The sequence below is a fragment of the Schistocerca americana genome, chromosome X, assembly GCF_021461395.2.
Source record: "Schistocerca americana isolate TAMUIC-IGC-003095 chromosome X, iqSchAmer2.1, whole genome shotgun sequence".
In the NCBI taxonomy this organism is placed as follows: Eukaryota; Metazoa; Arthropoda; class Insecta; order Orthoptera; family Acrididae; genus Schistocerca; species Schistocerca americana.
The window spans coordinates 588,189,168-588,210,667 of NC_060130.1; the positions used below are offsets into that span (position 1 = coordinate 588,189,168).

The 21,500-nt window shown below is 35.9% G+C and overlaps 1 protein-coding gene across 3 annotated transcripts in view; it reads right to left on the reverse strand.

Moving 5' to 3' along the window:
- The window catches only part of LOC124555071 (sodium- and chloride-dependent GABA transporter 1), a 401,980-nt gene that overhangs the window by 62,419 nt on the left and 318,061 nt on the right, over positions 1-21,500 (reverse strand). For all 3 annotated transcript variants that reach the window (XM_047128856.1, XM_047128855.1, XM_047128857.1), the window contains exons 4-7: positions 12,991-13,174; positions 8,278-8,410; positions 6,047-6,181; positions 5,859-5,962 (exon numbers count right to left, since the gene is read on the reverse strand). In XM_047128856.1, the coding sequence (XP_046984812.1) occupies positions 5,859-5,962; positions 6,047-6,181; positions 8,278-8,410; positions 12,991-13,174 (556 nt within the window). The remainder of the gene's footprint in view (positions 1-5,858; positions 5,963-6,046; positions 6,182-8,277; positions 8,411-12,990; positions 13,175-21,500) is intronic.

The window sequence follows — 21,500 nt, forward strand, 5'->3', positions numbered from 1 at the left end:
CTTTCTCCCTGAATTAATTCTTGGATGTGTCTACTGTCTGCAAATCATACACTGTCATTTGTACTGGTATATACAGGGTGTTACAAGAAGGTACGGCCAAACTTTTAGGAAACATTCCTCACACACAAATAAAGAAAAGATGTTATGTGGACATGTGTCCGGAAACGCTTAATTTCCATGTTAGAGCTCATTTTAGTTTCGTCAGTATGTACTGTACTTCCTCGATTCACCTCCAGTTGGCCTAATTGAAGAAAGATAATGTTGACTTCGGTACTTGTGTTGACATGAGACTCATTGCTCCACAGTACTAGCCTAGCATCAAGCACATCAGTATGTAGCATCAACAGGTTAGTGTTCATCACGAATGTGGTTTTGCAGTCAGTGCAATGTTTACAAATGCGGAGTTGGCAGATGCCCATTTGATGTATGGATTAGCACGGGGCAATAGCCGTGGCGCGGTACGTTTGTATCGAGACAGATTTCCAGAACAAAGGTGTCCCAACAGGAAGACGTTCGAAGCAATTGATCGGCGTCTTAGGGAGCATGGAACATTCCAGCCTATGACTCGTGACTGGGGAAGACCTAGAACGACGAGGACACCTGCAATGGACGAGGCAATTCTTCGTGCAGTTGATGATAACCCTAATGTCAGCGTCAGAGAAGTTGCTGCTGTACAAGGTAACATTGACCACATCACTGTGTGGAGAGTGCTACGGGAGAACCAGTTGTTTCTGTACCATGTACAACGTGTGCAGGCACTATCAGCAGCTGATTGGTCTCCACGGGTACACTTCTGTGAATGGTTCATCCAACAATGTGTCAATCCTCATTTCAGTGCAAATGTTCTCTTTACGGATGAGACTTCATTCCAACGTGATCAAATTGTAAATTTTCTCAATCAATATGTGTGGTCTGACGAGAATCCGCACGCAATTGTGCAATCACGTCATCAACGCAGGTTTTCTGTGAACGTTTGGGCAGGCATTGTTGGTGATGTCTTGATTGGGCCCCATGTTCTTCCACCTATGCTCAATGGAGCACGTTATCATGATTTCATACGGGATACTCTACCTGTGCTGCTGGAACATATGCCTTTACAAGTACGACACAACATGTGGTTCATGCACGATGGAGCCCCTGCACATTTCAGTCGAAGTGTTCGTATGCTTCTCAACAACAGATTCGGTGACCGATGGATTGGTAGAGGCGGACCAATTCCATGGCCTGCATGCTCTCCTGACCTCAACCCCCTTGACTTTCATTTATGGGGGCATTTTAAAGCTCTTTTCTACGCAACCCCGGTACCAAATGTAGAGACTCTTCGTGCTCGTATTGTGGATAGCTGTGATACAATACGCCATTCTCCAGGGCTGCATCAGGGCATCAGGGATTCCATGCGACGGAGGGTGGATGCATGTATCCTCACTAGCGGAGGACATTTTGAACATTTCCTGTAACAAAGTGTTTGAAGTCACGCCGGTATGTTCTGTTGCTGTGTGTTTCCATTCCATGATTAATGTGATTTGAAGAGAAGTAATAAAATGAGCTCTAACATGGAAAATAAGCATTTCAGGACACATGTCCACATAACATATTTTCTTTCTTTGTGTGTGAGGAATGTTTCCTGAAAGTTTGGCCGTACCTTTTTGTAACACCCTGTATATTAAAGAATTGCAATGTTACAAGCAATCAGCCAAGCATGGTATCTTTACATATTACAACAAAATGAACTTAATCCTACATCAAATCTGATGACCACAGATGTGGAATATTTCTTAAGTACAATGTGAAGAATGTAATTTAAAAATGTAGTAAGTAGAAAAAACTGTGTGACTGTACATCTACGTTATTTAAAAAACCTTAAATGTTGTGCATGGTGAAGAGTTGTTGGGACAGCATGTATAATGTGAACCATGGAAATGCAGCTGGTTGTTGCTATGCTCTGTAGACTAAACTGTGGTCTGTTACATCATGACATTCTACTTACGCTATTAAAATGAACCATGTGTGAAGACTTAAGCCAAAGGAGCCTGGATGTATTGTAAACCAGGCGGGTAACAATAAAACATTATTTCATTGTGAGATTACAAATATTGCATCTGAATGGCAGAATAGATTAAAGAGCTGGATTACAAATATCCAGAGCATTGCTACAGATGTGCCATTATTTATCTTCACAGATCACTAGAATTTGCTGCACCATGAACTGCATACACATTCTTTTGTACAGGAGCTGTGGGTTTGTTGATAATAAAATTAATACTTATTACATTTGATAGTAATATAATTATTATTTTAAACATTTCAGGGGTTAGATTATCAAAATAATGGTTTTGGGGACTAAGAATAGGAAATTTTTCCTAGCCCTGAAGTTTTAAAAGTGGGGGCTAGACTTATTTCCAATTTACAATACAGTGTTTTTTCAAACTATTCAAACTAATGTTTATATTTTCTATTTTGCTGTCATTCATTACACCAACCAGAAATTTTGTCTAAGTCATCTTGTATCTTCCTACAGCCACTCAACAGTGACACCTTCCCATTCACCACATCATCATCAGCAGACAGCTGCAGATTGCTGGTCATCCTGTCCATCAGATCATTTCTGTATGTACAGACTAAGAGCAGTCCTATCACACTTCCCTGGGGCTCTCCTAATGACATCATTGCCTGTGATGAGCACTTGGCATTGAGGACAATGTACTGTGTTCTATTACTTACAAAGTGTTAGGGTGACTCGCTTATCTGGGAACCTAGTCTGTATGCACATACTCTTGATAACAATCTGCAGCCCGGATACACACATGCAGGCGCGTGCACACACACACACACACACACACACACACACACACACACACACACACACACACACACACATTTTTCCGGATCCTGTCCTGATGTTGCAGCTTGATTGGAACTGGTCAGATGGCAGTATTTGGAAAAAAGAAGATCTTGGAGTGCACTCCATGATGAAGAACACAAAGTGCACAACACTCAATATATCTGCCTCCATGTTCTTTAATTCTTACTCTATACACTGGCAAGGAAGAGCAGACTCTCGTGGCTATTAGGGAAGCAGAATGTAATGCTTCAGCTAACCAAAAATATAGATTGGTGAAAAAAGCAACAAGACAAACATATAAAATGAATCCACTATATTGTTTTGGAATCAGGTGTTCTTTCAAGGGCTATGATGGTGACCAAAAGTACAAAAAATGAATGCCAATGGGGCAATGATGTAGCTACTTGAGACCAGCAAGTCAGTCATGTAGATAACACTTGAAGAACAAAGTAGCAGAACTGTATGTTATACTGAACTAGGAAAGTATATGAGGTGAGATTTGTGAACAGTTCATAAGCTTAAGAAAGATGTAGATGAGGATGGGTACAGAAGAGGCAAGATGAGTCAAGGAGACATGCAAGGTGAGTAAGGTTACCAACACATTTACCATATGAGTGTAATGAAGATGTTGTACACACTTGCACAGCTGAGTGTAATGGTACATGGAACAGGTATACAAATAGTTGAGGAGGTAGAACACACTGCAAAGTAATTGCTATTCTGGTGAAGGGTTTGTTTAACTGTAGGAAAACTACTCTTATTTGCATACTCTATTTATTTATGGTGATTGATTCTGAATGATAATAGGTCAGTGGTTGCCTCTCTTTTATTTTAATTATTTGTTATAGGAAGGAAATAGATGAGTGGTAATGCTAGTTTGAACTTGATGTCACAAAAGTGTAAGGACAAATGAAGATATTATGCAAGATACATAAAAGACTTCCAAATGGATAGTACACATTTCAGGACAAAAAGAAGTGGTAATCACAGTCCTTCCAAAAGGATAGTACACATTCCAGAACAGAAAGAAGTGGAAATCACAGTCCTTACACCATACATGACTATTTATTTTATTGTTTTCATTGATGATAAGATAAGAAATGACCTCTTAACTGTGTTATTTATTTTGGTGTTCAGATTGCACTGTGAATGACTTCTCTATCATAAGATCCCATCTTAGAGTATCTGTGAAGAACAGTTTGGGTAATCAAGAATCAGCAAGTTAAACCTCTCTCAAGAAATGAAAAAAATTAAAGCCTCCACAGATTCTAGAATAAAATCCAATGTGTATCATGATCACCACTAAGTTCAGTAACTAGTCGCCATCTCAGCCTCATTTCGATTACAGACATTGCCCCTATTGATGAGTGTGACCACAAGTCTACATTGAGTTTCTTATTTTCCAATGGGTCTGGGTGCCACTACTAGCATTCCTCCATTATAGAGATTGACATAATCAATGGCAGAATATATAAATTCCTTGATTTCCTGTGCTATCACCATTACAGAATTGATCTTGCTATTGATCTAAAACACCACATCTTCAATTATGACAGTCAACTGCTACTGCTGATGATGGTAATGAAGGAAGTCGCTGGAGGTATCAGTTATCCCTCATTATGGAAAGGAAAGAAAGAAACTTTTATCCATTAATGTTGTCATGAAAAACTATGTTCCCATCCCATAGATGTATGCTGTTATTCAGGATCTGAATTTAAGCAATACATGCCAGTAAATCCACCAGATTTTCTACGAATTACTACTTAATGGACCTTGCTTTGTGGCCAGGAGGATTATGACACCAATACAGCAGAGATCCATTTACAAACTGTTGGTATGGTGTGAGGAGCATAATGTTGCCTTAAACTGTTTCCATATACCAGCATGCTTTATAGTCAGTGGCCCCTATCAGTTAATTTCTTAAGTGTATCAGAGAAGTAATTCGTTTAACACTTGTTTTCTTAACAGTAACCTTATTAGCAACTGACCTAGGCACATGTAATTTGTATGAAATCTCTGGGATTGTAGATCCAACTTGTGGTTACATACAGCCATGCTTCATTTTAATTCACTTAATTATTACCATTAACTTATTCTGGCAGAAGACACATATGTGGCTACACTTATATACCCTGTTTTGACTGACATCATGCAGAACATATTTAGTGGGATGTCCAGAGACTTTTGCCACATAGCGTATGTTGGCTTGGACAGATACCTCAGTGTATAGTAGTAGATTACCTAAACAGTCTTATGTTCCAGTAAGAGCCAATTTACACTTATTTTATAATTTTTTTGAAATATTCAAACAAGTAGTTGCATGTAGAGTCACAAGAGAATATAAACATTACCAAATTACGTCTAGCACCCCATAATTCTTGCTACAGAAATCTTAATCAGTTGTGCTACTTAAAACGAATCTGAGAAAATTTGATTATTATAGGTCCACTGGATCAACATAGTCTGCTTTGTAGCTGAATGGTCAGCATAACTGGCTGCTATTTGGAGGACCTAGGTTCAATTCCCGATACTGCCAAGGACTGTTTCCTTGGTGGGAAGACTGGTACAGGGTACACTCCACCTCATGGCGTGAACTGATGAGCTACTTGAATAAGAAATAGTGGCTTCACAGTCTGGAAGGACAGCAAAATGCCCAGGAGAGCAGTACAGTGTCCACATGCCCCTCCATATCACATCCATCTGCATGATACCACAAGGCAGCAGATGACACAGTGGCCAGTCAACGTCCCTTGGGCTTTCAAGGATTGGACAACAAGCTTTTTGGTTCAGAATGTGTTGTTTAATTTATATATTTTTATGTATAATGGAGAGGATTCATTATAATTATTATCAAAACATTAAATAGTTCTTTTCAGTAATATCTGGTGTCTCTAGATCATTTACTTGCAATGCTGAGTACTTTAAATGTTTATTCAGTGTATTAATGGCAATATGACTAATATTGAATGCAAAAACATTAAAATCTTAGATATGTTCAAACAAGACTATTACTTACTTGTAAACATTGTTGGTAAACTTGTTGTAACTTCCTAAGGCCACAAGTGTGCCAAGTCCAAGGCCATAGGAGAAAAATATTTGTGTGACAGCATCAATCCATACCTATGAAATATGAAATAACCTTGTAAATGAATTGAATTCGACAAATAAATTAACTACATTATTTTTTTTATTAAGTCACCATACCTCAGACTCCTGCAATTTGGACAGGTTCGGGCTGATATAAAATCTGATTCCCTCAGCGGCTCCAGGTAATGTAATTCCACGTATCAGGAGTACAGTCAGAAGCACATAAGGAAACAGAGCAGTGAAGTACACCACCTAAAGTTAAAAAATTAATATTTAATTATTATTATTGTAGAAAATTGTAAAGCCTATGAATGATATGTTTTAAGAGACATTTGTTTGTCAGGTACTCTGTTGAACTGATGAATCATACAACCAACAGTTCAAAATATTAAAGTAAATTGTCTGGATTGTTATGAAACATTGTGGCTTCCATCAAGTAAGAAAATAATAAGGGGCACTGAATATTTGTGAACTTCACTCATATATCATTCATTAAAAAGTAGACTAAACTCTGCCTGAACAGGCCACCGGTATCAACTGGCTGCTGTGTCATCCACAGCCCAGAGGCATCACTGGATGCAGATATGAATGGGCATGTGGTCAGCACACTGCTCTGCCAGCCATATGCCAGTTTACAAGACTGGAGCTGCTACTTCTCAATCAAGTAGCTCCTCAGTTTTCTCTAACAAGGGTTGAGTGCACGCTAGTTGCCAACAGGGCTCGACAGACTGGATGGTTACCTATCCCAGTGCTAGACAAGCCTGTCAGTGCTTAACTTTGGTGATCTAATGGGATCCAGTGTTACCACTATGGCAAGGTCATTGGCATATGTCATTCATACTGGCACTAAATATTAGCTGTCTTCTGATATTCTTTAGAGCTGAGTATCAAATAAGACATAGGTGTTAGTTCAAGGTTTTAAACTGGAGAAGAATCATATTCTTATTTCAAGTTAAATAAAATCCAAAAGAAAAATCCAATGTTGACTTCTGATATAGTTTCCACTGTCCTGTTAACCACAATCTTATCCCACAGTGCTATACTAGAAATTTTAAATGGGATAGAATTTTCCATACTTTGATCATCTTCATTAAAACATAAAATCATTTAACTGTGTGTCCTAGTTTCTATATCATGCTAAACACTGTAAGATGTCACATTATATACAGTGACACCTATTTTGTTGACAGTGTTTGAAACTTAACTCATTGACAGGTAATTCATTTACTTTAAGATCAAGACTTCTCATGTGGTTTTCTTCTGGGGTAATAATTCATTCAAAATTTGAGTCAGACATTCAAATTGGACAATAACTGTGGTTAAAATTTACTTGAAAGTTACCAAAAAAAGTTTTTGCAGTGGGAGGAAGATAAAAGATAACTTGCTTAGAGTCAAAGTACTGGAACTGGGCAAGGATGAAGAAAAAAATTAGAAATGGCCTTGTCAAAAGAACCATCCTGTCATTTCCCTACACTAATTTAAGAAACTCCAGTTTGTCCCTTATCTTAACTACTAAACCAGATTACTTAGTTTTTACAGTAGATGTGATCTAATTATATCCTCCATTACATTATCAGTAACATTCAATGGAACTTTTCACAATAATTGTTTTAAGAGGTACAGATTTATTTTCATTGTGAAATTTTTACATGAACACTAATTTACTTCTTTTGTAAAACTAACATTTCAGTCTTCCATGTAAAAGTTTTTCATGTAGCTTATCACATAATGATTTTTCCTCTATTTACCACTTTCAACAGAAAACATGTCAAATATTTATCTTTGTTTGATATTTGTGGAAATAGTGTGAAGATGATTTGTTTAGAAAAGGACTTAACACTTTTGAGATTGAGCCTGACTCTCAATCATTCTCTCTCACGTCACTGAGTGACATTAAGGCTTCATGTCGAAATTGTTAAAATTTAAGGAGTTGTTAAAATCATATTTTTATTTGATTGAAATAATTGATGAGACATTTACAATATTGGTGAAGTAATGAACAGTGATCAAATAATGTAAAATAATCACTTTAGCTTCCAGATAGTAACATATTGTCCTGGAGTATTAGGCAAAGGTAATTATCATCTACAGCTGTCTTTTACATCTCTTTAAATTAACACAGAATGTAAAGAAGAAGAACTAACAAATAAAAGCCACTACATTGTGTATTCTACTCTTTACCTGCTGTCTCATCTACAAGATTGGTGTTGGTCTACATTCTTAAAAGTGTTAGTCTTCAATGACAGATTTTTCTTGTTACTTAACCCATATTTATTCTACACAAGCAAAGCTATGTCATACTTTATGATAAAATACCTCAATAGTCTGACATATAAATAAAAGTTTACTTTGCCAGTCCATTTGACACCCTTCCAGATGCAAAAGTAGCACATGACCCAAACAAGTAGCAGAGTCCCAGCAAGCTCCCATCTAATACCGCCAACATGCTCAACACCTTCTGAAATCTGTAGTGCTCGTCGTCTGAAAGGCAAGATAAAATAAAAGCTAGTTGGTATATACTGATGTTGCAAAGGGATCTTTCATATAATCCTCAATTATATGTAGTCTGGCAGACTTCATGATATATGCACACATGCCCAAATGTACACATGTGCATGCACACACACACAAAAACACAAACACAAACAAGCCGGCCGCGGTGGCTGTGCGGTTCTAGGCGCTCCAGTCTGGAGCCGTGCTGCTGCTACGGTCGCAGGTTCGAATCCTGCTTCGGGCATGGGTGTGTGTGATGTCCTTAGGCTAGTTAGGTTTAAGTAGTTCTAAGTTCTAGGGGACTGATGACCACAGCAGTTGAGTCCCATAGTGCTCAGAGCCATTTGAACCATATTGAAACACAAACAAACACACAAACAAACACACACACACACACACACACACGCACGCACGCACGCACGCAATTATTAGCTTGAGTTGCAGTCTTAGATGGAATTTAGTTACAGCAACTGCTTATTACTGGTATATGATCAACTCATTAAATGCCATAAAGTTGGTTAGCCAGTATTTGTTTGGTTAAGTTACTCTTAATTCGTAACTCATCAAACTACTTAAAATTTGTGAAGAGATAAGGTCAAAGAAGTATCAGTTAATTTAGCTAGTCCAAGAAGTCAGTAATGTAATGAACATATCAACCAAAAAATACTTAATTCACATTTTTAATGGCAACTTGTTAAAAGTTTTCTCATTTGACAGTTTTTGAGTTTCCTTATAAAAAAATTAAACAAATATTTTTGTTATATGTAATAGAAGGCTTTATTTTCAATCTGAATCAAATAAATCTACACAAATCCCGTTCTGCTGAGAATCCAAGAAGGTTTTTAAAACTTTTATTATTGATAGCTGTTCACATTTAAAAATTTTATTTCCACCATATGATATACACAGATATACATGCATGTCCAAAGGAAAGGCACTGCGGTGACTACAGACATTATAAAATACATAAAATGTGTTTGAAGTTGTGAATATGGACCACAGTCAGCTGTATAGTGGAATGATGACAATGAAAATTTGTGCTGGGCTGGGCTCGAATCTCAATTTCTGGCTTATAGTGAACAGTTGCCTTTCTATTAGGCTATCTGAGTCCAACTAATGACCAGACCCAATCTTACATATGTCGTCAAACATATGTCTATAACCTGGACTCATATATTCATTATGTTTATTCCTGTACAGGGGAGACATCTGGTGTTGACCGTGAATTATGCTCAGATAGCCTAATGGTAAGGCAGGGAATTTTACTTCTTTTCTCCACAACCTTGAAATACTGCTAAATCAACTCAAACTGCAATTAACAAATACAATTGTCCTTGGGGATTTTAATGTTAATTTTAAAACTAACTGCAGTAAACAACAACTGACCAATCGGTTCTTATCTTATAATATGGCAGCAACAGTAACAGATAACACTAGATGTTTAAATGGGTCTGAAACAACAATTGATCAAGTATTTGTAAAAATAAATGTGAGCATATCACTGAAGTAATAGAGATGGGGTTCTCAGATCATAAGGTAGTCACGTTAACATTATATAATATATCTATTAAGGATCCAGTGGTGTATGAAAAATAAAGAGAGAAATGATTTGTAAATGAAAACAGCATAAGGGTTTTTAATCACATGTTAAAAAATATAACCTGGGACACAGAATCAACCTGTGATGTAGATAAAAAATTTGAGTCATTCCTAGCAAATTATTGACATTGTTATGATATTGCATTTCCTATTAAATGAGTCAAAATTAAAACCAAAACAAAGACATGGGTAACACAGGGAATAAAAAAATCTGCACACACTCTTCGAAAGTTAATCACATCTGTAAAAAATACTGTTGCATTAAAATCATATGTGAAAATTTACAGGAAAGTATATAAAAAAGTTATAATAGTGGCTAAGAAACTAAATAATGATTCATATCAGGAAAGCTACTAACAAAATAAAATCAAACTTGGAGGTAATAAATAGGAGCATAGGTAAACAAAAAAGTAAAACCAGAATTCTTGTAATCAAAAGTGAAGGGAAAACAGTTGAGGACCCACTACAGATGGCCAACATATTCAACACACATTACACAAATATCGCAACAAAACGAATTCAAGGAAGATGTGATTTCAACTCCAGAGCGCAACTACCAATGAATGATAAAACCATGTTTCTATACCCTGTTACTGCATTAGAGGTACAAAATGCCTTAAATCAGTTAAAAATAAAATGACATGTGGCTGTGATGGGATTTCAGATAAAGTAATAATGAACAATGCAAGATACATAGATTTCCCGCTTGCTGATGTGATTAACATGTCATTTAGCACAGGAGTCTTCCCAGAAAAACTAAAGAAATCGATTGTCAAGCCTGTTTACAAGAAGGGTGACAGTCTGATGTTATCAATTACCGGCCTATATCATTGTTATCTGGATTCTCAAAAGTAATTGAAAGGGTACTGCATGAAAGACTGTCTTATTTTCTTAATAAAAATCAAATTCTAGTTACAGGGCGAAACAGTTTTAGAAAAAATAGGTCAACTGACACAGCAATTTATAACTTTTTAAAACTGATCATAAATTCTGTAGACAAAAATGAATTAAACTGTGGCCTGGTTTTGGACCTGTCTAAGGCTTTTGATGTCATTGGCCATAATTCATTGCTCAGGAAACTATATTGCTATGGGGTTCGTGGAGTAGCACATGATTGGTTCAAATCCTATCTTTATAATAGGTGTCAGAAGGTAGAGATACAGCATGCAGGTAAAGTCTACTCATTGGCATACCAAAGTGTCAGGTATGGCATGCCACAGGGCTCTGTACTGGGGACATTGCTGTTCTTAATATTTATGAATGATTTGCCAAGCCATTTATCAACAGCAGATGCAGTATTGTTTGCTGACAACACCAGTCTATTTGTCAAAGCTATGAATGAAACTGACTTACTGGAGAGAGTCACAGTACCCACAGAAGAAGCAAACATGTGGTTTACAAACAACAAATTAATTGTTAATGACAAAAAAGATAGTCTGGACGAACTTCAGACATATAACAATTGAAGTAAAATCTGACCTAACTTAAAACTTGGGCAGTGTAAGATAGAGCAAACCCCCCACACTAAATTTTTAGAATTATGGCTAGATGAATATTTAATGTGGGAGAAACACACAGAAATGTTAAACAAAAAATTAAGTAAATATTATTATGTTCTTAGAATACTAAAAAATTCCTGTAGCATTAATGCTGTGTTATGTTCATACTTTGCACTAATACATAGCACACTAAGATATGGTATCTTATTTTGGGGAATACCAGTTTGGCCAAACACTTGTTTGTGCTTCAAAAGAGGGCAATAAGGATAATCAGAGGTATGACACACAGAGAATCATGTAAAAAAGTTTTCAAGGAACTACAAATCATGACTCTACCATGTATCTATATTTATGAAAGTATATGTTTTATGAAGGCACACCAGGAACATTCTTTGTTAAACAGTCAAGTTCATAATTACAAAACGAGAAATGGAGACGACTTTCATAGAGGAAGTCACACAAAAGCTATGTATTAAAAAAGTTATCTTTATCAGCCAAAACTTTTATTTAGTGCACTACCAAAGGAAATTAAAAGTATACCATAATTCCAAATATTGAAAAAAGAACTTAAAAATATGTTAATTATCAAGAGTTTTTATAGTGTCAAGGAATACTTAAAACACCAGCATTCAATATACAGTAGCTTATTTCCTTCATAGTAATGACCCAAAATGCTCATTGAAAACTAAATTGTAATCATCTATTATTCTAATTTAGCCTATTATGAATGTTTTTATGCATATGGTTTCATGTTATATGTAATAATACTTTATTTATGGAGATATAATTGTAAATCTTTTCATGTCCTATTTTCTATGTAAGGCAATGTATGACAAATCCTATATCATTTTTATAATGATGAGATACAAGGATGCTAAGTAAATAAATAAATAAATAAATAAATAAATAAATAAACAAATAAATAAAAACTGATCATGATAAGTGGGAAATCAGGGTTTGAGCCCAGCCCCATTAGACATCTGATGGTTGTCCACATTCACAACTATGAATGTGTTTCATCAATTCCATGATGGCTATAGCCGCTGCAGTGCTCTTCCTTCAGACATGCACACATGTCAGAAAGAAAACTGCATCGTATTTCCGAACAACACAGCCACTGTAATATTGACGCAGGCAAGCAACTTTCAATTAAAATATCTCCCCTCTATGGGAATATCTATAATGAATGTACAAGTGCAGGCTGTAGCCATATGGTTGATGATGTATTGAACTTTGTGTCTGTCTGTGAGTGGTGCTTGGATAGCCTAGTGGTAAGGTGACCACTTGCGATATGCGGGTAATCCAGTTTCAAGTCTCAGTCTGACACAAATTTTCATTGTCATCATTCCATTATACAGATGAATGTTGTCCATATTTACAAATGTGAATACACTTCATGTAGAGAAATATTTGTGCAGGAAATATGCAAGCTGACATTAAAACAGAATTAGAGTAAAAAATGAGACTTACTCCCAGAACTCCTTAACAGGATCTGTTAGTTCCCTCACAGAGATGTTTAATTGATTCACAGCACATATTTTTGAATTTGCTGTGCTGTTATATGGCACTTCCCAGCAAGTCAAATTGCTTCTTTCGTAAGCATTCACACAGTTAGGTGTGTTCCAGTAATTGTTACACGTTCTCCAGGGAACATCTGAGAAAAATAGAAATTTCAATTTTTTATTTATTGTTATAAAATAACTACAAGAAAGCATTCAAAATTAACACAGAAGAGAAATAAATAATGTTAAAAAAATCAATCACACTTGTTTTATTACTTTCTGAAGTAATTTCTTGTTTTATGTGGAGGCAGAGTTATTGTTTGTAACAGTTACATAAGAAAAAAATTGACAATTGCATCATGTGTAAATCACTTTTAATGGCTTTATTTAAGTCTACATATAAAGGGTATGGCATGTCTCATTCCATGCAGGTATATAGGTAAAATGGTCAAAAAATTTAGTCACTTTCTGTTCTTTCCTTTAGAAAAAATTATTAGGAAGTGTAAGTAAGAAAATTATGAGAATCACTCAGAAATGATTTTCTGCATGAACATAAGATTTCTACACAAGTAAGAAAAATAGGGTTTACTGCACATGCAGGTCTGGATCTTAACTACATTGCTCCATAATTGCTGCCACTGCTCAGTCATCTAAAAGAGTGAAATCAGTTTATGCCTGATTGTTTTACTACATTATTATTGTAGCAGTATACCACTCTCATGAAATGTCCTCTCTCTAATCAATACATCAGCTCCACCAATTCATAAAACATTTTTAACAATCCACTGCTTTTCACTTCTTTATGAATATTCTGATAAATCATCACAACAATTTATGAACAATTGATTCACTTATTATTTCTTATCTACAAAGATTTAAAAGTAGACCCTGTTGCTGTCCTCTTCTATCCATTCAGAAAAATATTTAGTGTTCATTTCAGTTTCTGTTCAGTTTTAGAAACACATTTACCCATCTGTATGCAGGTCATGGTTAAAAGTAAATCAGAACTAAAGCAAGGTAATACAAGAACCATTGCTTGACATGTGCAAAATGGAAAACACATTGCAGTATTGCACAAGGTATTCAACACAACTTACTTTTGGTCAACATAGAACTTATAATGCAACAGCCTCCCCCAAGATCATTATGAACTGTCCAATACCACCTTTTTTATATGCACCTGTGTATTTATCATACAATTCAATGCTTCCTAGGGCCTTTTATGTTTGTTTTTATTGGCACCGTTCACTTCAGTATTCCCTAAAGGACGTATTCTTCTTTGTAAATACATATAGAATATTCTGGAATGACGAACAGTCTCGTGATTGTTAATAGATTGTTGTCATTAACAAAAATATGTACATATACAAAATTAAAGAGCAGGTCATGAAATTGAAGTAATAAATGTTTAGCAACAAATATTAAGAGGCTGTGGAAATGTTAGCTTAAATAACTAATGCCTCTAGTTACCATAATTGCAATTTGTAAATTTGCTAACACAAAAACCTCATTACAATTCAAATGAAAATAACAATCGTTATCCAGTGATGTAATTTCATTCATTATTCATTTTTATGTAATTCATTGTAATTAATGATGCTTGTAAATTATGCAGATATTAACCTCTTGTTGGCTACACCGCCCAAATTTATGAAATTCTGGTATTTGAGAAAATGTGTGTATTTAATTTATGTAATGAAGTGAAGAAGAATGTGTATACTTTGAACAAATGTTAGCAATAAAATCCATGCAGTCACTAATTACAAAATTAAAGTAAAGTCAAAATAATCATTGATATCAGATTGTGAATTAATTTTCACACATAAAACCAAGATGACGATAAACATATGTTTTTTGACATTATATTTTATAACCTGTACAAATGTAACAGCAGTTAGTTTAGATGAAATTATTATTAATTGTAAGTTACATTTTGTAATAAATTAACAGTGGTAGCGATTGCTAAAATTGTATTTAAAGCAACGCAGTGATGCTGTACAGGGCAGTCCGTCAAGTTTTCTTTACTTCAGGAGTCAGTGCAGTTCAGTTCAGTTCAGTTTAGCTCAGTTTTGTCAGTTGTTTTGCACTTATGTCAGTTCTGTCGATCAACTAATGTCAATAAATAATTTTTCAAGCTTGAAATTTTCGAGATGTTCTCATTGTTCGCAGCATCTACAATATCGATCAACCAGAGGCCAATGCAAGTTAAGTAGTAACGTTTAAAGATTGTTAACAACTTACTTGTACTTTAAAAGCCAGAAAAAGCAAATTTGCCAGCATTCTCACCGAGGTATTTAAAATTGTAACTCAAAAGTGTCCAAACATCCAGAAATAGAAAAGGGGGTTACGGCCATCTTGAAACCTCTAATGTAGACAGCTTGGGGAAGAAGCACTGCTGTTTCAAGTATTAAACTAACCGTAAGCATGCACAGCTTTCGGAATAGGCCAAGCTACAGCTTATGGTTAGCTTAATATTGGCAACAGCAGTACTCCCTCCCCAGACTGTCTACATCAGAGGTTTTGGGATGGGCTTAGGCTTCTTTTTTTATTTATGGATGTTCAAACATTTCTGAGTTAGAAATTTTAAATACATTGATAAGAATGTTCAGGAATGTGCTTTTCGTGGCTTTTAAACAAATTGTTTTTATGGACTGACTTCAAACACCTTTTGATGTAAATATAGTTTGTAAAACTGGTCATGTCTTTCAATAAACATTTTTTAACAGTCACAGTGGTCCTTATTTGAGACCAAAGAATGAGGTTGTACACAAAAATGATGGTAACTGTGGTTAAGATCAATGTACAAACAATACTTTACATTGAGTTTTTCTAAAACTGAAAACTCTTCTTTGAAACTAACAGAAGTAGAAGACAAAGAGAACTTTTTAGCAGAGTTGTATGAGAGTTCATGCCTTGGAGAAATATTATCAAGAAATTGCATGCAGTACAAAATCATGCTGCATGTTTAAACAATTGAAAAAAAATATAAAGGTATTTTTAAAAGAAAAAAGCTTAAAGGTATAAAAGCAGCAAAGGAAATGTAATGAGCTATGGTGTGTGTGTGTGTGCGAGTGTATACCCGTCCTTTTTTCCCCCTAAGGTAAGTCTTTCCGCTCCCGGGATTGGAATGACTCCTTACCCTCTCCCTTAAAACCCACATCCTTTCGTCTTTCCCTCTCCTTCCCTCTTTCCTGATGAGGCAACAGTTTGTTGCGAAAGCTTGAATTTTGTGTGTATGTTTGTGTTCGTTTGTGTGTCTGTCGACCTGCCAGCACTTTCATTTGGTAAGTCACATCATCTTTGTTTTTTTATATATATAATAGAGGGAAACATTCCACGTGGGAAAAATATATCTAAAAACAAAGATGATCTGACTTACCAAACGAAAGCGCTGGCAGGTCGATAGACACACAAACACACACACAAAATTCAAGCTTTCGCAACAAACTGTTGCCTCATCAGGAAAGAGGGAAAGACGAAAGGATATGGGTTTTAAGGGAGAGGGTAAGGGGTCATTCCAATCCCAGGAGCGGAAAGACTTACCTTAAGGGGAAAAAAGGACGGGTATACACTCGCACACACACACATATCCATCCACACATATACAGACACAAGCAGACATTTATATATATATAGTGATGACAAGAGCAGGAATTGCTCACAAATATAGTAGGGCCAACAATATTCTGCATTCTGAAGGTGTAACTAAAAAAGCCAAATTCCTCTTTTTTCCTGAAGTTACATAATTTAGTATCAACATCAGTCTGAATACTGAGTAACACAACAGTTTCACTAAAGCATTGATTACAAATAATACACAAAAAATAAAAATAATAATTTTTTTAAAATGTAAGCAATTGGATAGATAAAAGATATACTCACCAAGCAGCAGCAGGAGAACACACATATGAAAAGCTAGACTCGAAGTTCTCAAGAAAACACAGCAGTAGTGGCAGAACCAACATATGAAGTGTCAGAAACAGCATCACCATAATCATCATCATCATCATCATCATCATCAACAACAACAACAACAGAAATGGTAGTATTAAGTACATTAGCAGCCGCACCAATTACGGCAACAAGCAACTCACCACAGTCCAATGTATGGGTACATCTCGAGAGGTGCAGGAAACCTGTCCTCAAGGAATTTTGGTATCTCACCAGGACATGGGAATTTATATGACAGCACAAAACGTAAATAAAATTGTAACCAGTTTTCACCCTAATCACCTGTAGATTTTAAGTCTAAATGTTCAATGCCTTAGAAATAAATCACTAGAACTTGAGGTAGCAATAAATGGTGCAAACATTGACTGAAGGTGCATTATAGAGCACTGGTTCAGAACTTTCGAACTAAGTATAATTAATATTCATCCATATAAGTTGGCAAGTCAGTATTGTGGAAAAAAATGCCAAAAATGGAGGTGTATGTATCTTTACTAAATCAAGTATCAGGTATAAAAGAAGATGTGAAGTTGAATTATTGAGTGTGGAAAATCATTTTGAAGCAGCAGCTATACAGTTGTATGAAATACAGTGAAGGGTCATAGTAATAGCAATATGCAGACCACCTACTGAGGACACAGACAGATTCATTAATAAATTAGAAACACTGCTTAACATTCTTTTTACTGAAAGAGCCACTGTAGTTGTCTGTGGGGATTTCAACATAAATCTTATGAATGAAAGTAGGCTAAAAAATCAATTCCTAAATCTATTATGCAGTTTCAATCTGTTCCACACATACATGAACCCACAAGAATAACCTATAACACAAACAGTCGGATAGATAATATATTTTAAAATGTACAATCTACAGAAGTAGAGGTAACAAATACTGATTTGGGATTGCCAGACCATAATGCTTTTGTCCTCAAAATTCCTTCAATGCCGCTGCAAGAGAAAAACGTGTACTTCATGTATAAAAGAAAATTTTCTGCTGAAAACTGTGTAGAATTTACAAATATCCTAACTAGTGAGTCTTGGGCAGAAGTGCTGTCCCTAACAAATACAAATGATACATATAACACTTTTTCTTCAATTTTCATGGGATACTTTTAAATGTGCTTTCCAAAGAAGCTGTCAAGAATCACATCACAATACAAAGCCAAGTTCTTGGATCACAGTTGGCATCAAAACTTCTTGTGGAACTCTAAAGAGACTAAATTCAGAATTGAAGATATCTACAGATCCACAGTTCATAGAATATGTTAAGAATTACAAGAGGGTATATCAAAAAGGAATTGCCAAGGCAAAAGTTATGCAGTTTGGGAAAATATGTCCAAATGTAAATCTTGATCTGTTGTTGGGTGGTAAGGCAATAGACAGAGTGGCATCAACAAAATTGCTGGGGATTCATGTAGATGAAAATCTTAATTTTAATGATCATGTAATGAAACTTATGCAGAAACTTAACTCAGCTTGTTTGGCTCTTAGAATTTTTGCCAATGTCTGTACTGCAGAGGGTGCCAGGATGGCATATTTTGGCTATTTTTCAGTCTCTTGCAACATACAGAATAATATTTTGGGGTTCCACCACTTACAATCTAAAACAAATCTTTCTGTTACAGAAGAGGGCTATCCCAGTAATAACACACAGTCATCCACAGACCCTTATTCAACAAGCTTAAAATTCTAACAATACCTTCCTTATACATATATACAAATGTGTTTTATATGTTAGGGCCCACCTTGCAGATTTTCAGACAAATACCGACTTAGATAACTACAATACTCAAAATAGCACAGCACTCCATACTCAGAGAACAAGAAAAAAACCACACACACAAATGCATGCGAGCCATGTGGGTAAAAATCTCTACAACATACTGCCAGCCAACATCAGAAAGTTAGAAGATGAAAACAGATTTAAAGTAGAATGTAACGAATTTCTACTTGAACAATGTTTTTACTCGGTAAATGACCATTTAGGCCAATAAATAATTTTAGTAATGTTTATATTAACGCAAAACTGAAAACACTGTCTTTCATCCCATAAAGTTTCTGTTAATTTTTTAAATCTCATGGACAGCTGTTGAGTGTGGTAAAATCTTTACTGAATTATTGTAGTGAATATAAAGGCTTCCTGTTTAGGGGAGACAAAAGTAAAGCCTTAGGGCAAACAGACTACGCAGTTACAATACTGTTAGTATACATGTTAAAAAAGTTGTATTATTGTGTCTCGTATGATGAGGTATTATTCTTTGACCATTTTTTGTACAATTTTGTATGTATCGTTCTTTGTACTACTTAATGTAAAATTTTGTATGTTCCGTTTGCACAGATTGCTTCCCATAAATTGACATGTACTTTTGGGCAACATCCATACAACATTTATTGTCTACAGATGGATAAATAAATAAGTAAATAAATATTACAGTTTGGGAGCTTTTGGAGCCAGTTGCTCATTCTTCCAGCAGAAGGATTGAAGGGGAAGGAAGAGGGGTGGAGGAAAAGGTCTGATAAGTTTTAGGAAAAGTGGTAGAGTCCCCCAGAACCCTGAGTCAGTGGTGACTTACTGGACTCTTTCCTTCCCATTCTGTCCAACAAGTCTCCCCTAAAGGACTTTTCTGAACTCTACCCCTTTTCCTAAACCTCACCAGACCTTTTCCTTCACCTCTCATCTTTCCCCTTCAGCCCTTCTGCCAGAAGAAGTTGCTGCCTCTAAAAGTTTGCACACTGTAGTACCTTGTTATATGTATGCTTTCTTGCCACCGCTTGGTGAGTAGATTTTTTTATCTATCCAATTACTTATATATAAAAAACAAGACACTTTACCACAGTCATACATCACAGTATGCATAACACCACAAAACTCCTAACTGGTCATTGTGGTTCATATATAGCAGTTGATTTTAAATGAAAATGTTGAGCAAATGAGCAAAGGTATATGAAATATTTAATTATATTTACTTAATAGCATCTAGTGAATCAAAACTGCAGCTTTTATTAGTCTTAAGTAATGTGACTGATAGTTAGTCAGAATATAATATTAAATTTTACAATGTCTCCCACTAATTTCTTGACTTATGCATTGTTGTATAGGGCCTGCTATTCCCACATTAATATGTCTGAAACTGTCACTTGACGTTGTTTGTGTCAAACGTAAATCAGCACCAAAAAATTTGTAAAGTATACCAATTCTAGATCTTGTTTTTCACTGCATTTCACATGAAATAGCAGTGATATTGTCTTTATTTGTAAATTGATTGTAGGTACATATAGTAATTTTTATATATATATATATATATATATATATATATATATATATATATATATATATATATATATATATATATATATATATATATATATATATATCAATATAATGGAAGGAAACATTCCACGTGGGAAAAATTATATATAAAAACAAAGATGAGGTGACTTACCGAACAAAAGCGCTGGCAGGTCGATAGACACACAAACAAACACAAACACACACACAAAATTCAAGCTTTCGCAACAAACTGTTGCCTCATCAGGAAAGAGGGAAGGAGAGGGGAAGACGAAAGGAAGTGGGTTTTAAGGGAGAGGGTAAGGAGTCATTCCAATCCCAGGAGCGGAAAGACTTACCTTAGGGGGAAAAAAGGACAGGTATACACTCGCACACACGCACATATCCATCCACACATACAGACACAAGCAGACATATTTAAAGACCACAATATATATGTCTGCTTGTGTCTGTATGTGTGGATGGATATGTGCGTGTGTGCGAGTGTATACCTGTCCTTTTTTCCCCCTAAGGTAAGTCTTTCCGCTCCCGGGATTGGAATGACTCCTTACCCTCTCCCTTAAAACCCACTTCCTTTCGTCTTCCCCTCTCCTTCCCTCTTTCCTGATGAGGCAACAGTTTGTTGCGAAAGCTTGAATTTTGTGTGTGTGTTTGTGTTTGTTTGTGTGTCTATCGACCTGCCAGCGCTTTTGTTCGGTAAGTCACCTCATCTTTGTTTTTTTTTATATATATATATATATATCTCTGTGTGTGTGTGTGTGTGTGTGTGTGTGTGTGTGTTTAAAAACAAAGATGATGTGACTTACCATACGAAAGCGCTGGCAGGTCGATAGAAACACAAACAGACACATACATACACACAAAATACAAGCTTTCGCAACAAACTGTTGCCTCATCAGGAAAGAGGGAAGGAGAGGGAAAGACTAAAGGAAGTGGGTTTTAAGGGAGAGGGTAAGGAGTCATTCCAATCCCGGGAGCGGAAAGACTTACCTTAGGGGGAAAAAAGGACAGGTATACACTCGCACACACACAAATATCCATCCACACATACAGACACAAGCAGACGTATATAAAGACAAAGAGTTTGGGCAGAGATGTCAGTTGAGGCGGAGGTGTAGAGGCAAAGAAGTTGTTGAAAGACAGGTGAGGTATGAGTAGCGGCAACTTGAAATTAGCGGAGATTGAGGCCCGGCGGATAACGAGAAGAGAGGATATACTGAAGGGCAAGTTCCCATCTCCGG